The sequence below is a fragment of the Cavia porcellus genome, unplaced genomic scaffold (genome assembly GCF_034190915.1).
Source record: "Cavia porcellus strain 051 isolate PalLab524CR breed Dunkin Hartley unplaced genomic scaffold, mCavPor4.1 scaffold_3, whole genome shotgun sequence".
In the NCBI taxonomy this organism is placed as follows: Eukaryota; Metazoa; Chordata; class Mammalia; order Rodentia; family Caviidae; genus Cavia; species Cavia porcellus.
Window position 1 is genome coordinate 21,579,043 of NW_026947486.1, and position 17,795 is coordinate 21,596,837.

General features: G+C 38.1%; 1 protein-coding gene across 4 annotated transcripts in view; it reads left to right on the plus strand.

Annotated features, from left to right (window-relative positions):
* Ccnb3 (cyclin B3) overlaps positions 1-17,795 on the plus strand; it is a 111,695-nt gene that overhangs the window by 65,709 nt on the left and 28,191 nt on the right. For all 4 annotated transcript variants that reach the window (XM_063245852.1, XM_063245851.1, XM_013159051.3 and 1 more), the window contains 3 exons: positions 8,918-9,055; positions 13,452-13,607; positions 14,467-14,616. In XM_063245852.1, coding sequence (XP_063101922.1) covers positions 8,918-9,055; positions 13,452-13,607; positions 14,467-14,616 — 444 coding nt within the window. The remainder of the gene's footprint in view (positions 1-8,917; positions 9,056-13,451; positions 13,608-14,466; positions 14,617-17,795) is intronic.

Below are 17,795 nucleotides of genomic sequence, written 5' to 3' on the forward strand. Positions count from 1 at the left end.
TTTCATTATTGATTTTTTTTTGTCTAGTTGATCTGTCTTTTTGTGACAGTGGGGTATTGAGAATTCCCAACAAAATTGTATTAAGGCTTATTTGATTTTTCATGTATGTTAATATTTGTTTTATATAACTTGGTGCACTAATATCTGTTGCATATATATTTATGATTGTTATCTGTTCTTCTTGGCTCGTTCCCTTTACCAGGATGTAGTGATCTTCTTTATCTCTCATTAAGATGGCTTGAGATTCACTTTTTAAAAAAAATTGTATTTAAAGAAAGACTAAACAAAACAGAAAATAGGTAGAAATAATACATACTTTCAGAGAGAAAACATAAACAGTAAGAAATCACTAGTTGTGTTTACATATTGTTGTTTTACAAATAGTTGTTCAAGATACAGAAATGGAACATGTAAAGTGGGAATTCAAACAGCGAGACTGCAAAAAGTTCTGTTCAACTGTCCAACAGAAACTTAGTAACGTGGTTGTCAATCCTATACACTTAAACATACATTCAGTTATCCATATCTTCATTTATGTTTAGATTAAACAAACTAAAGAAGGTTAAAATCATTCTGAACAAAGAGTAATAGTATTGCTAGATTTCACATCATGACACTGTGATCAGCACTGGGTACTGTAGTGTCTTAAAAAAATTTAACATAAAGAAAGACTAAACAAAACAGAAAACAGGTAGAAATAATACATACTTTCAAAGAAAAAACTAAACAGTAAGAAATAACTAGTTGATGATTACAGATTGTCCTCTTACACATAGTTATTCAAGACACTAAAGTGGAGTATATAAAGTGGGAATTCAAACAGTGAGGCTGCAACCAGTCCTGTTCAACTATCCAACAAAAATTTAGGAATATGGTTATCAATCCTATACACTTAAACATATATGCAGTTATCCATATCTTCAATTATGTTGAGATTGAGTGAACCCAAGCAGGCTAATATCATTCTGAACAAAGAATAATACTATTTCTGGGTTTCACTTTATGATACTCCAGGATCAGCACTGGGTACTTTAGTGTCTCATTTTCTTCAAAGTATGTGTTCATTTCATCATGTGTCATAAGATCAGTTCTCATAAACTGTTTATTGATTCTACACATGCATGAGTCTTAATATGTATTTCTATCTTTTCTATATTAGAAGGAGAAATAAAGCAACACAGAACAAAACATATTCCTATAAACACATGAAACGAAAAAAACATCTAAGACCATTGTACAAAGAGTTCTATCATGGTTTCTGTGTTGTCTCTTGTTATCTTCAATAGAATTGGCTATATCATCAGTCACAGTATAATTGAATATATCAGTGCATAACATCATTAATAAAAGCACACCTTTGTATATAGTGTAGAACTTCAAAAGCAGGCAGTTACCAAAACAGAATGTGTATCGTAGAGTCTTGTTCAGTGTAGTTGCTTATACTCTCAGACTTGATACTATCAATCATATCAGTTTTGAATAAAATCTGTCAATACCAAACAGCAATCAAACAAACCAGATTTAACTAAGATCAGTCATGATAAAACAGTATAAGTCATACAGGGCTCCGGATTAAGATAATAGGAAATTAAAGATGATTACTGTGCTATATCCTGATATATTGGGGATAGCTATCTGTGCCTTCAAATCTAATGCAAGTAGACAAACTAGGACAGAATAAAAATCTATCAGTAAAAAAGAAAAACATAGAATAAAATCTATCTAAATAGAGTGGTGGCAGTAATGTGGGTTTTAAATCCTGATACACTATTAACTATCTTCGTCCATCTTTTTTAAGACTACCCTCCCCTTTCACTTCCCCGGGGTACATTGTGCATTTTTGGGTCTGACCAACACCCTTGGTTTTAAATTGAGGAGGGGTGGAACCTTCTGTTTACCTAAGTGTTTCCAAACTTCTCTTCCTGGCCTTGATCTCTTAATTGTATTCCTTTTCCTATTAAAGCCTGTCTTTCTAACCTATCCACAAATACTAGTCTAGTTGCCCCTATTACTCTCTGGTTCTCTGTCACATAGAGCATTGTTTTCTCTCATTTGATTTTCAGACCATGTACTCTTTTTCATGTTAATTATATTTCCTATAAATAACATCTTGGTGGACCCTGCCTCTTGATGTACTCTACATGTGGTTCTTTTTTTTTTAATTGAGTGTATCAAGGCCATCTATATTAGAGGTTATAGCCAACCTTCTGTCTCATTTCTGTTATACTCTTTTTTTGGCTTCAGTTGTCTGCTTATCTTCTTCATTCTGTTTTCTACTCCATTCATTGAGGCCTGTCTGCCACTGTTCCTGGAATTCTAGTACATTTCTCTCTTTCTAGAATGCCCTGCATTATTCTCTGTGGGGCTGGATTGGTGTTTGCGAATTTCCCCAGTTCCTCTTTGTCTTGGAAGCGTCTTGTTTTTCCATTAATTTCTGGAGACAGTTTAGCAGGGTATATCAATTTGGGATGGAGGTTATTTTCTTTCAGGGCTTGTAATATTTTGCTGCAGGCTTTTCTTGACTTGATGGTTTATGTCGAAAAGTCTGCCATTTTTCTGATGGGCCTCCCTTTATAGGTTATCTGTTTCTTATCTCTAACAGCTTTTAATATTCTGTTCTTATGTTGAATTTCTGGGATCTTGATTATTATATGCCTGGGTATAGCTCTGTTTTGGTTGTAGGTGGCTGGAATTCTGTATGCCTCATAGATGTGAATATCATTTCCTTTTCCTATGTTTGGGAAGTTTTCCTTAATTATTACTGCAAATAGCCTTTGTTTGTACCTCTGCTTCTTCATTCACATTTGTTATTCTCAAGTTATAGATCTTCTTGTCATCTTCTAGCCTTTGTATTGTTACTACTTGTTTCCTTATTTTTAAAAACTCCCCTTTTATAACCCACATTGCACAATTGTCCTCCAGTTTAGATAATCTATCCTTAGTTTCTTTCAGGCAGATTTACCATCTTTCCATAGAGTTTTTAATTTCCTGGTAATCTCTTTGAATTTGCTTCATGTATTCTATATTTTCTTTATATTCTTCACCAAATTGTTCTCTCCTTTGTTTGAGCTCCTCCCTTCTTTCATCTGTGTCTGCTTAAGGGGTGCTTAGTATCTCTTTTATTAATCTCTTTATATCCTGGCTAAATATTTTACTTTTGAACTCGTCCATGAGGTCCCGAAGGTATCTCTTTATGTCCACTGGTGCTGTCTGATATTGCATGTTTGCTGTTCTCATTCTCCTTTGTGTTTATGTGTCCTGGGTCAGTGTTCTCAGGGTTGGGACCTGGGAACTTTTTGTTGTTGCTTCCTCTTCCCATCTTTTTTGCTTCTTCCCAGAGGACCCAGTTTGTTTCTTTGTTGGTCACAATTCTTCTGAAGTGCACTGGCTAGATGACCCTTCCCACTGCAGTGTGCTAGTGAGTTGCAGACAGGGACAGCATATACTGGCCCCTCCCCTCCAGATTAGTCAAGCTGCTTAGTCCTGCACTGTATAACTGTGCGCTGCCTCCCCCCTGGGTCAGTCAAGGTGCTGTAGCCTGCACTATGTTACTTTGTGCCAGCTCCCCTGGGGTCAGTCTAGCTGCTGTGGCCTATACTGTATTACTTTGTGCTGCCTCCCCTCCGGGTCAGTCAAACTTCTGATGCTCCACTGGGTTAGTTTGCGCTACTGCCTAGGGACTTGATTTCAGATATCTTTTTGGGTCTCAGCCAGGTTGTGTGACCCAGTCCTAGCTTACTCCACCAATCCTGTTCAGGAAGGGAACAACTGACTGAAGTCACTGCTGCTCCTTGTACTTGCCAGTCCTGCCCAGTCCCAGAATGTTGTTTTCCGTATCCCTGCTTTCTTTGGAATATCTCCACTCCTGTCACTCACCACATGTTGATGTAGGCACCCTGCAACTCAGCTCTCTGTTTGGCTCGCCAACCCCCAATCTCGGTGTAACTATGCTTCCAGTAAGTTGAAGCAGTGGGACCTCTGATAGCTCGGCAAGTCGTGGTGGGGTATTTGGTGCCCCAACAGGTTGTAGCGGGGCCTCAGGTGGCCCGGCAGGTCATGGCAGGGCTTCTGGCAGCCCGGCAGGTCGCGGCAGGGATTCGGAAGACCCAGCAAATCGTCAGCTGTGGCGGGAGCATTGAACCTTTAGCTGTTCCAATAATACCACCGGGACTGTATTTTTGGTGGTTTTTCTCACCTCAATTTCTTCTTGGGATAAGAGAATTCATCTCCCTCCGTTAGGGGCTCCCCATGCTGTATTATGTTGAATTCTAAGTTGACTATCTGAGGGAGCCTCTGTACCCAGTTGTTATCTATCTACCATCTTTTTTGATCTCTCTGAAATTCACTTTTGTCTGCAAATAGAAGAGCAGCCCCTGCTTTTTTCTGAATTCTTATTGCATGGAATATTGTTTTCCATCCTTTAACTTTCAGCCTATGAATTTCTTTTTGGATGAAATGTGTTTCTTGTTTACAGCGTATTGTTGGATCTTGCTTCTTGATCCATTCTACCAGTCTGTGTCTTTTGACTGATGAAGTGAGACCATTAACATTAATAGTTAAAACTGATATGTATTGATTTATTCTTGTCATGTTATTTTCCTATTATTTGCTCCCCTCATTTTTTCTTTTTCCTTTCTCTCTAATTGTTTGCCTTTCCTAGTGGGTTTCTTTTGTTGAGGTTCATGGAGCTGTAATCCCTATGATCTCTTTCTAGAATGTCCTTCAGAACATTTTGGATTGCTGATTTTGTGATCATAAATTTTCTCAGATGTTCTTTGTTGTGGAAGTATCTTATTTCTCTCTCAATTTTGAAAGATAGTTCTGAAAGATACATCAATCTTGGTTGAAAGTTGTTTTCTTTTATAACTTGGAGTACTTCACTCTATGTTCTCCTTAACTTGAGAGTTTGTGCTGAGAAGTCAGCTATCATTCTGATAGGCTTTCCTGTTTAAACAATTTATTCCTTTTCCCCAACAGCTTTTAAAATTCTTATGTTGAATTTCTGGAATCTTGACTATGATATCCCTGGATGTAAAAATGTTTTTGGTCTTTGCTAATTGGAGTTCGATATGACTCACTTATTTGTATATCAAATTATTTTTCTCTGCCAGGAAAGTTTTTTGTCACAATGTCTGTGAACATATTTTTAATGTCATTTGTGGTATCTCCTGCTTGTTCATTGACTCTAATCTTAAGTTACTCTTTTTTGTGTCATCTAGCAGCTTCTGGATTGATTTCTCCTGTTTCCTTGCTATTTTTGAGAAATCTTTCTTTCCTGGTCACTAACTGCAATCCTATCTTCAATAACTGAGATCCTTCCCAGGTACTGATAAAAAAGAAAAAGACCAAAAAAAAAAAAAAAACCCAAAAAAACAAAAAAAAACCCTGAGGTCCTGTCCTCATGTTGGCCTAATCTGCTTCAAATAATTTCAATGAAATTTTTATTCTCCTTTGAGTCTGCTTTATGGATTCCATTTGTTTCATATGTTGTGCTTCTATGATTTGCTTAAGCTCAAGCAAGGAGCTTTTTTGGTCTGTGTCTGCTCTAACATCACTAAGCATGGTATGTATTTTGGTAATCTCTGTAGTTATTTGAGAGATTATTTTTTGTTTTATTTTTTTCCAGAGCCTCATTCAATTGCTTTGTTACCACTTTGGAGAGCCCTGGTAGGGGTCTTTCGAATTTTCCAGTCTTTTTGCTCCCTGGATTTCCTTTTGGTGAACTGGGTGTCTGAGGTTCTGTCTTGTTTAAGTGTCTTCTTGTATTTTTTCAATGGAATGCAAAACAGTTATATACAGTATATAAGTCTGTAATATATCAATTCTGTCCTCAATGGTTAATATTCAAAATGGATTAAGAGAAAACACCAAAGTGGGAAAAGAGAAAGAGATTACAAGTAGGTTGGAGGACCAAGATGGATCCCACCAACTTGTGGAAAATGATGCAGAAAACTGAGGCGAAAGAGAGGTGGTAGAGATAAAAGGTAAAACAACAAAACCACACCCACAAGGAGGTTAGGAACCACACTCACGCTCAAAAAAAAAAAAGAGAGAGAAAATCTATAAGAGAAATAAAAAACAAATTGAATAAAACAGACAAGGAAAGAAGAAAAGATAAACAACAACAAAACAAAAGAAAAAGTGGTTCACTTCCAGGACTGTCTCTGGATTCAGTAGTAGACAACCTGTGGAGACAGTGTCCCAAATCATGCCATTGTATCCCTACAAGCCAGGAGTTGCTTTATGATGGAGTAGCAGATAACCTTAGCAGGCCTGTCACTAGACAAGACTCACTGTACTCGCTACAGTCCAAGCAATTTCCATGGGTCTGTGCCCAGCTAGGATCTGCTGGAGGAAGCTAGCAACAGTTCTGGTTCTGGGCTTATCTAGCCCAACTTCAAAATGGCATCTGAGCAATCTCTTTTCTCCTGTGGGTGGATCTAATCCTCTGCACTCACCACCAGCCAGAATAGTCTTCCACATCTGCTGCTCCTCTCCACCATGGAGCCTTTCTGCAGAGACCTCCAGGGTTGTCAATAGCCACTATCACCATAAGCATGAGCCCCAGGTTCCAGCTCATACAATGAGTCTGGCTCCAGGTGAAGGCATCACTACCTACCGCCTCCTTCTTCATTGAAGTTTTTCTTTTTACTCTCTCTGTGGGCTTTTCTTCAGACTTCAGACTCTTCCTGGGTCCAAGGGATCCACTTCCTTCCTTCTTGTCTTTCTCACGATGGTGTATTCCCACGTGTAGATGTTGGCTCTCAGAGAGGCTGTTTTCTCTGCTACTTAGTACTATGCCATCTTCCTAGGAGTCCTAATCAGCTAAATTTAAGACAGAGAAGCTATCCTAGACTACAATGAGCCCAGTGTAGTTACCAAAGTCCTTTTATGTGTAAGGGGAATATAGAGTGATGTAATAATAAAGACTAGGCTAATTATTACTAGATTTGAAGATGAAAGAAGGTACAAATCAAGGAGTGTGGGATTCTTCTAGAAGCTAGAAAAAGCAAGAAAATAGATTCTCTACTAGAACCTCCAGAAAGCTACACAACTCTGGTGACTCTTGGTCACCTAGGAAGGCACATCTTGAATTCTTGACATCCAGATCTATAATATAATGAATTTGTGTTACTTTAAGCCATTGAGTTTATGGTAATTGTATCAGTAATAGGAAACTAACCAGATTTCTGAGATCAAGGCCATATTTCATGAACAGCTAGAACTTCTTGGTAGTTTTGTGATCAAAAACATAACATGTGTTGTTGAATTGTTTTATTCAGCCATCTTCTGATAACCATTTGCTTATGCAAATAGACACCTATTTCTCCAGCGCATCTCAGTGTCACATAAGACCCAATCAATAAAAATAGCCTCTGTAAAAGAAGGCCCAATGAAGTGAATTTTACAGGGAGGTTGATTTCATCCAAGATGAAAAATTTTCTGTTAAAACCATTGAAAGAGGGATTGAACTATATTTGGTTGTTTGTTAAGCAGGGGTTAAATATGTTATGGAAATGATAAAGAATATTCATATATTAGTTGAGGCATTGAAATAGGATAACTTTTATTATTGTTGAGTCCTACTAAGGAGCTGGGAGGAAGAAGTATCACTGAAGATTGATGGACTTTCTATGTATAAGTATGGAGTGTAACTCGGACTTTGTTTGCCAAAGTCTGCGTTCTTACTATAGGGTGCTGTATTTTGATGTGGCAGTATGTTTTGCTAATTCATATAAAGTTCTTATCTACTTGGTTGTATGTGTCTTTGGAGGATTGCACTCACCCAAAGATACTCTTTTTTTTTTAAATGTCTACAAAGATGCTATATTACTAGATTACTAGATTTATGGGCCAGCATACATCATGGGATGAGGGCTGTAGCAGGAAGCTTCATGGAGTCACAGAAGCCAAGTCACTGATAAATCAGAAATTAGAAAAAGAAAAGAGGGTTATATTACTAATTATTTAATCCTATGCTTGTTTCTTCTATCCTGAAATTCTCTTCTAAGTTGTGCTGTTGGTACTGGTTCCCTCTCTTAGTTACTTTCTCCATGCTGGGACATAATATCCAACATCCACAAGTTAAAGAAGGAAAGGTTTGTTTTAGCTTACAGTTTGTAGAGTTTTCACTCAATTATTGACTGGCTGCAACACAGAGCAGCATGGGAGAGAGGCGTGGTAGAGGAGAAAGTCCCTGGGTGGTCAGACAGGAAACAAGCAACAGCAGCATTGGTCTTCTTTTTTCCTTTTATTCTGTTTAGGCTACAAGCTTATTGGTTGGTGCTACACAGGATGTGCTTTCCTATTATCCACACCCAGAACTATACTAATCCAATCAGTAGACTTAGTTGTTACCCTTAATCCATATTCATATACCCTAGATCCAGCCACCTCTGAAAAGCATCACCTATTAGTGCATGAAGCTTGGGGGGGCACCTAGAGAAAAGCCGTAACACTGCCTATTAGTATATTCTAATAGCATGTCTAACTGGGAAAAGGAACTAATAAGTCAATATAGTAGTAAATAAATATTTATAGAGTTAAATTGACATTATCTCTTTTAAGAGTTTACTGTAAAAGTTAGTTGTAAAAGGAGGGAAGCAAGAATCTATGTATTAGAAATTAAGGGAAGAGAATGTGTCTACTCAAGGTACTCAAAAAGAAGGCAGGGTATCTCTTTCTGGCTTGTAAGACTTGTCATCTGTCCAAATCTATAAAGATAAATAATGCTGTGGTACTTAAAGGCATGGGAGTTGTACATAGGCACCTTAACAACTTGGCTTCTGCATTCCTAGCACAGTCTCATTTGGCCAGGACCATCCTTGTTGCCACAGATAGACCAGGGAGTAAGATCTAGTTGGATATGGTTTCCATATACTATCCACATTTTTGTCCTGTTTTCGTATTCTTTCAGATGAGCTTTGATATGAGTCACGAGACCCTCTACTTGGCAGTGAAACTGGTGGATCACTACCTAATGAAAGCACTGTGCACGAAAGACAAGCTACAACTCCTTGGTTCTACTGCCTTTCTGATTGCAGCAAAATTTGAGGTGAGTCTTGAGTCCTAAGGTGTGGAGTGAACCAACGTTATCAGGATTCTATTCAAAACATATAATTAATATCTATATGTATTTGTGTACACACACATATACACATGTGTACACAATGTGTATATGTATCCATCTGTAGCTATCCAATTATACACAAACAATATTTTCCTACCAAATGTTTTTTTCTCTCAAAGCTGGTGCTAGTTGGCAGCGGTGGTGTATGCTTCCTGGCATCAGCAAGATTTCTTCCATTTCTTCTTTGAAGAGGTATTATATGTACATGTCTCTAATTAACTGGGTAGTTCTTTTAAAAACCTCCTACCACATGACTTTCTGTACCGACCCCTTTTCTTGCTGTACCAACTCTATCCACATTTAATGGTTTCTTTATCTGCATATATAACAAAGCATTTCCAAACTAGGGTGCTAGATACATTTAAGAGAAAATAAAAGTCAGTAAGTTAAAATGGTTCAGGTGAAGTAGTTATTTTTGAAATAATGGTATAAATGCCAGTATCGGTCTTTTTTTCATGACCTCAATCCATCTAGCTAACTTTTCTGGTTCTGTTCCTTTTCCTAGGTATTAACTGATCTTGTTCAACTCTCCTTTTTTTTTCCATTATGCTAGTTGTAAGAAAAGTTAAAGAGCAGAGAGAAAACAAATCTTGTGAAGGAAATCAAAGAATTGTAGAACTATGTTTTTGTTTAATTGTGTGCTGGTGTTATAACTTAGATCCAAAATAGTCTCCAAATATCTCACATTTTGGATGTGGGCACTGTATGGATGGGTCACTAGGAACATAACTGGAACAGTTATATTATCATTCCTGGCTCCTACCTTTTTTGTCTCCTTTCTAGATGCCATACAGTGATGGCATGTATTTTTCTGCTGCAATGTATTGTCATACCATTTCTGCTTTGGAACCAGCTGACCATGTATTGAATCCAACAAAACTTTGAGTCAAAACAAACCTCTCCTTTAAGTTGTGGGCATTTGGTATTTTGTTGCAGCAATAGGAAAGTGATTAATAGAGAAAACTGACTATAAGTGAGGCCATTGCTTTGACTAGACCTGCCCATGTGGGTTAGAAGTCTTTGGAAATGGTTTCTGAGAGGGATTGGGAAAGATTTTGAGACACAGGCTAGAGAAGTCATGAAATGCTGTAAGCAGAGATTGATAGGAGATTCTGCTTGGAGCTAGGGAGAGGAGAATATTAGCAGGAGTGTGCAAAGTAAAGGTCAAGCTCAGGTTTCAGTTTGAACAAGAACTCCATTGGTAGACCAGAGGACCTGTGCATTATACTCTGGCAAAAATTTTGTCTGCATTTACTCATGTCTTGAGAGCTTGTGGGAGATGGAGATTAAGGGGGTACCAGACTAATTTGGCAAGGCACTTCTAAGGCAGCTCAAAGTTTAGGCTGTAGCATAGACACTGCTAGGTAGTTTTAGCTAGATCTATAATGAGAATCAGGAGCAAACTGCAGAGTTATGATTTTTTAAAATTTCATTGGTAAATTTTAGATGCATGTGATGACAATATCAATTATAGGGAATTTGTACTTGCACATGGTATGATTTGTAAGGTTTAGAGTTTTGCCAGAAAGGAAGTGCTTGCAAATTTGGGGCAAATAAGAATATGATTGCTGAAAAGATTAATATTAAAAAGAAGCCAAGTATTTTGTACAGGGATAAGAAGACAGATATTTTAAGGACAACTTGGAAATCAGGAAGATCCTAACTTTCCTAAGCTCAACAGTGCAAAACTATAAGCTTTTCATTTGAGAAGAGTGTCCTTGGGATGCCTACTTATTCAGGGATACCTGCTTATTAAGGGCTGCCTAGGGAAGTATATCCCTGAGTTTAGGCGTCTAGGTACTCAGACACTACCACAACCGGTGATCTTAGGGAGGGCAGCTACTGATCAAGCTGGTGGCTGACCTTGGCATCATCTATATAGTACTGTGTTTTCAGGCATCCAGAAGGTAAAAGTTATGGGATCACAGAGGCTATTACCCAGATTTCAAAAGAAGGTCTGGGAGGCTGGGCAAAAATTTGTGGCAGGGTCCCAGTCTCTGGTAGGATCCCATGACAGGGCAGAGGATCAAGCTGTGAGAGTGAAGATAAAGGTGCAGTGGAGACCCTAGGAAGTTGGAGATGCCAGGGATATCGAATATTGTGGAGGAATGCTGCTGGCAGTGAGTGAACCCAGGTTAGGAGAGAAGCCATGTAGACTGTAACCAGTGAAGTCAGGGGGGTGCACTGTATAAACTCTTTGGAGTCCATATCTCACCAAAACTTTCCACTGGTGTTGGACAAGCAGCTATAGAATTTAATGTTTCACTTGCTTATTTTTAGCCTTACATTAGTCTGATTTGTCTGTTTCTGTATTTCTCTCTTTTGGAATAGGGTTGTTTACCCTGTGCCACTGTATGTTGAGAAGTACTTAACTTTTTAATTTTTCTAGGGACTCACAACTAAGAGTTCACTTTGAGGCTCAGAGGAGATTTGGGACTTGGACTTTTCAACAGTGCTGGAACTGCTAAGACTTTGACAACTTTTAGAGATGGACTAAATGAATTTTGCATACTAAGATGAATGTGAGACTTTTGGGGGCCAGAGGCAGAATGTTACAGATCTAAAATGTTCCCACAATGTCTCATTTCTAGAGGTGTGGCCTGGTTGAAAACAGTATATCACTGGCTATATAACTTAGAAGGATTTATTCTTGTCCCTGTCTCCACTCTTCTCTCTCTGTTTTCTGGCTGCCATGTGTTAAACAGCTTTGCTCTACCATGCTGTTCCATTGTGCCCTATTTCTGCCTTGAGGCTAGCTGAACATGGATTGAATCCATTGAAACTGTGAGCCAAAATAAACCTCTGTTCCTTTAACTTGTGGATGTTAGGTCTTTTGTACCAGCAGTGGACCATGTTGGTCACAATGGCAAAATCATACACTGGCCCCCTCCCTCCCTTCACAACTTTCTCCCTCACTCCCTCCTCTTCCAGAACCCTTGTTACCTCCCACTATACTTGTTCCCTTTCCTCTCCACCTCATCACCTCATCACCCCCATTCCTTTTCATGCTCCCCTCATGCTCGTGGCTTATCCTTGGAGACACCCCATGCCTCAGGATTGTATCCTAGTCAATAGAAAGAGGAAGAGAAAATAGGGGACAAAGAGAAGAAAAATGGGGGACACTTTGTAACAAATCTTAGAACCAAGAATATCTGTCCTCTGGTGGCCAGAATAAAGGGTCCCTTCTAAATCCTATGGAGAAGGGGTATCTTCCTCTCATAGAATTGAAAAATACCAAATATTTTGTGAGGTAAATTTTGGAGATGGAATGAGCAGAGAAGAAAGAAAGGAATAGCATATGAGCCTGACCAATTCCCTAACCTCACTGGACCTCAGTTTCCTTTTCTATAATACCAGGTTGGTCCAGTCTATGATCTGAAACTATATAAGGGGAGAGATGGAGAGATGAGAATCAAGAGTTTTCTTGCCTCCAATGGACTCCTTGAATTCAAGCTTCAACCTGTAGAGGACAGCAGATGGGGACACACTCCCAAAACACTGGTACCTTTAGCTCTCAGCACCTCTCTATCTTGCCCCATGCACATTCTCCTCATCTCTGGATTCCTCTGATGAGAAAGTCAACATAAAGGAGGAGAAGTTTATCTGGACTCATAAATTTGAAGGTTTCATACATGGTCACCTGGTTCCATTGCTGTGGCCCTAAGAATAGACAGAAACATCACAGCACCAAGGGCGTGGCAGAGGAGAGCTGCTCACTTCATAGCATCCAGAAGAAGAGAGAAATAAGAGCCAGAGACTAAGGTGGTCAGGGTATATATAATATATATTCTTCAGAAACATGCCCTGTCTCTTAATAACAAATTAATTCACTGATGGTGTACTGCCTTTATGATCCAGTCACCTTCCCAAATCCCTACCTCTGAATGCTTGAGACTTTTGGGGGACATTTCAATGTAATTTGTAACATTTTGCTTTATGCAGCCCCTTTCTCTTCTTCCTTCTGAACAGACCATTGATCTCTAATTCCTAGTTCTCACTCAGTAGGAGGGAAGATTTTTGCTCTCAAGCCCTATGTCGTCTTATACTGTTTCTGGTACTCTAAGAATCCATACACTTAGGTTATTTCTGCTCTTGATGGTGATGCAGTTTTATAGCAGGCCTTCCTCTCATTTCTCTGGTTTTGTTTTTCTGTGGAGCCACTCAGATCAACCCAAAGCTGACATTCAGAGCTTCCTTGAAAATGTGTGGCAGGCAATATGGTTTTCTCCTATCCTTCACCGTTATTCCCTTGTCTTTCGTCTGTAAGCAGAGAAGAGAGAGCACTCTTCCTGGTTGTGACTGCTTCTCCTCTTACCCATAGGAGCTCATTTCACCCTGTGTGGATGACTTTCTATATATCTGTGAGGATATGTATCAGCGACATGAGATGCTTGCCATGGAAATGAGGATCCTACAAACTCTCAAATTTGACATCAACATTCCAGTTGCCTATCGTTTTCTGCGCAGATATGCTGTGGTAAGAGACAGGTGGCACTTCTTTGTTTTTCTATTTCTATATTGGTCTTCTTTATCCAGAAAGGCTGCTAATTTCCTAACTTTAAAGTTGGCAATCTAAGCTCAGTGTGATGACAGAGCCCCATAATCCCAGCACTCTGGGAGGGTGAGGTATCACGTATTTGAGTTCAGCTTAGAGGAAATTACTGACTTAATGAGACCCTATCTCAAAATTCAAGGGGGGATGCTGGGAATGTAGCTCATTACAAAAGTCTTGGGTTTAGTCCGCCTTACTGAGGAAAAAGATGATTATCTTTATGATGCTACAGAAGAGAGAAGGGCAAACTGCAGGTTTCTACAATGTAGATTTGGGGATGAAGACAGAGTTGTGTGGGTAGGGATATGTGAGAAGTTTATATTGGTTATGGTGGAGTCCACATTAAATTATTATATCTTAGAAGTGGGTACTGTGCATTTTTTTCATGATGTATGTTAAAATTTTTTTCAAACAAGAAAAGGAAAAGAGTTGTTTTGGAGTATGGAATACTTTCTAGGGTAGAAGTAGGTGCAAAGTCACAGTTTGAAGAATTGGACTTTTCCAAGGATGGCTGCTACAAAAAGGGGAAGTGGAAGGGTACAAATTTGATAATTTCTTTTAAGTTCTAATAATTGCAAATTCCACTGCTAGCTTTAAAATCTCTCTATAAGGAGTTTATTTTTGCAGGTGAGGACTATAGGGTGAGTACAGTGTCTGAAGAGGTGTATTATATTGTTACAGCAGAGAGCTGTTTACATTAGTGGTGAGATAATTGGAGATAGAATCTTCTGCCTGGTACTATTTTCTAAATTTATTTTTGAACAAGTCTTTTTGCTGTCTTTAGTGCCTCAATACCAGCATGAAGACATTGACCTTGGCTCGATTTATCTGTGAGATGACCCTGCAGAAATATGACTATGTCCATGTTAGGGCTTCTAAGCTAGCTGCTGCCTCCTTTCTCTTGGCCCTCTACATGAAGAAGCTCAAAAATTATGTAAGTATTTGTGACAGGATTAGGGGGTTATATAAACTGGCTGTGGGTTGAGTAGCTCTTGGTGACTGTTTTAATCACTTTTCTCATTGCTGGTATAAAATACCTGGCACCTACGATTTAAGAGAGGAAAGGTTTATTTTGGCTCATATTTCAGTCTGTAGTCAGCTGGTTCCAGGGCAGGCCAGCATAGTACAAGGAATTGGAAGAAGTTTACATCATGGTGTTTGGAAAGCAGAGAGTCAAGGGAAGAGCCAAGAAGAAAGACAAGCCCTTCAAGGTAGTACATTCAATGTCTTGCCCCACCTGACCAGATCTTGCCTCATAACATTAAGTGACATATAAGCCCCATAATCCAATGAACTTCTAAATATCCTGCAACATGAGGCTTTTAATTTTTTTTATTTTTCAATTTATTTTAAAGAGATTAAGACAAAAGAGGACAGAACAAAACATCAGAATAAAACAATGTAAGCAACCCAACACTGCACCAAAAGACAATCGGATATTAGCAGTAGCTACCATAATGTCTCTCTCTTTGAAATAGTTGAGCATACCTTCACATACAGCAATGCCAAACATAACAAAATAGTATAAAACCATTCAAGAGAATGAAAGTATTACAGGGCATTCAGAACCAAATAACAGAAAATAAACAATGGATACTATCTTATCTCATTTTCCATGTAAAATTTATTTATACTATCACACATAATAAAATCCAGTAAGGCACAACATGATAGAACCAATGGAAATAGAAGAACAAAAACACTGTAGGACTTCAAAGCAAGATGATATTAAATCAGCAATGGCTAGCATAATGTCTTGTTATCTTTAAAAGAGCTGTTCATATGGTCATACATAATAAAATCAAACAAAATAGAATAAAACCATTGCAACTAATGAATGAAAACATTATAAGGCTTCAAAGCAATGTAATGGGGCACATGATTACCATAAAATCTTATGTACTCTTACCATTACCTACACTAGGGAGACTATATGGTATTTATACATGTGAGTTTGATTTATTTGACTTACGAGTATTGTCAAGTTGCATCCATTTACTTATAAATATCTAATGTGATCATTCTTTACAGCTGAGTAGTATTCCGTTATGTAAAAATACCATAGCTTTTATGTCCATTCCTCAGTTGATGGACACTTAGGTTGTTTCCAAGATCTGGCTATTACAAATTGTGCTGCTATAAACATGGGTGAACATATATCACTGTGGCGTGATGTTTTCAGTTCTGGAAATATGCCTAGAAGTAGAAGAGCTGGGTCAAATGGGACTTCCAATCCCAGCTTTTTGAGAAATCTCCAGACTGACCTCCACAGTGGTTGCCCTGGTCTATACTCCTACCAACAGTGCAAAAGAGTTCCCTTTTCTCCACAGCCTTTCCAGCATTTGTTGTTGGTAGTTTTCTTGATACTGGCCATTCTTTCAGGAGTGAGATGGAATCTCAGTGTTTTAATTTGCATTTCTCTAATGACTAATGATGATGAACATATTTTCATATATGTATTTGCCATTTGTAATTCTTCTGAGAGCTGTGTATTCATCTTGGTCTGGCCATTTTTGGATTGGGACTTTGAATTTCAGGGGGCTGATTTTTTTAGTTCTTTATATTGTCTAGACAGAAGTCCTTTGTCTGAGAAACAGTTCACTAAGATTTTTTCCCAATTTATGGATTTTCTTTTTACTATGCTGGAGATTTCTTTTGACATGCATAAACTCTTCAATAAGACGTGAGCTCAGGTATTGATTCTGGGAAGTATTTCCCATGTGGTTTGATTCCTGCTCATGAATTCTCTACCTATCCATATGTCTTTGATTTTTATCTACTTTGTCTTCCAACAGATTTAATGTTTGTTTTAATATTCAGATCTTTGATCCATTTAGATTTTAGTTTAATACATGGTGATAGGCATGGGTCTAGTTTTAGTTTTTAGCATATGGAGAACCAGTTTTTCCAGCACCATTTAGAGACTATCTTTCCTCCAGTGAACATGTTTGACCCTTTTTTCAAAGATATGATGGTTGAGTGTGTTTGTAGTTGTGGTTGTATCTTCTAAGCTATTCCATTGATCTTCAGATCTGTTTTTATTCCAGTACCATGTTGATTTTATTACAGTTGCTTTGCAGTATAACTTCAAATCAGGAATTTCGATACCTCCTGCTTTGTCTTTGCTACTTAGAATTACATTTGCTTTTCTAGGTCTCTTCTGCTTCTGAATGAATTTTAGGAGTGATTTCTCTAATCTATGAGGTATGTTAGTGGTATTTTCATTGAATCTCTATTACAGTTTTGGAAGAATGACCATTTTCACAATATTTATTCTTCCTATCCATGAACAAGGGATGTCTTTCCATTTTCTGGGATCTTCTTTGATGATTTCTTTTTTCAGGATATTATAATTTTCCCTGTATAGATCTTTTACTTCTTTTGTTAAATTAATTCCTAAATATTTCATTTTTTGGATGCTAGTGTGAGGTGTGTGGCTTCTTTTACTTTTCTCTCAGTGATTTTGTTGTTAGTGTATAGGAATGCTATTGTTTTTTGAGTATTGACTTTGTATCTAGCTACATTGCTGAATTTATTTATTATACCTAGTATTATTTCAATGGAGTTTTGGGTGTCTTCTGTGTAGAGTATAATGTTGTATGCAAATTATGATAATTTAAGTTCCTCTTTTCCTATTTTTGCTCCTTTTATTTCTCTCTGTTGTCTAATTGCTCTGGCTAGTATTTCCAGTGCTATGTTGAGCAGGAGTGATGATAAGGGACATCCTTGTCTTGTGCCTGATTTTAAGGTTAAGGCTTTCAGTTTTTGGCTATTTAATATGATGCTAGGTGTTGGTTTGTCATAGATGGCCTTTATCATATTGAAGTAAAGACCATCTGTTCCAGTTTTCTGTAAAGTTCTTTACATGAATGAGTGTTGAACCTTATCAAAAGCATTTTCTGCACCTATACAAATGATCGTGTTATTCCCTTGGCTCTATTGATACTCTGGATTACATTTGTTGACTTACGTATGTTGAACCATCCCTGCATGCCTGGGATGAATCCCGCTTGGTCGTGGTGTATAATCTTTTGATGATTTGCTGCATTCTGTTTGCCAATATTTTATTGAGGATTTTTACATCTATGGTTCATTAGGCAGTTTGACTTGTAG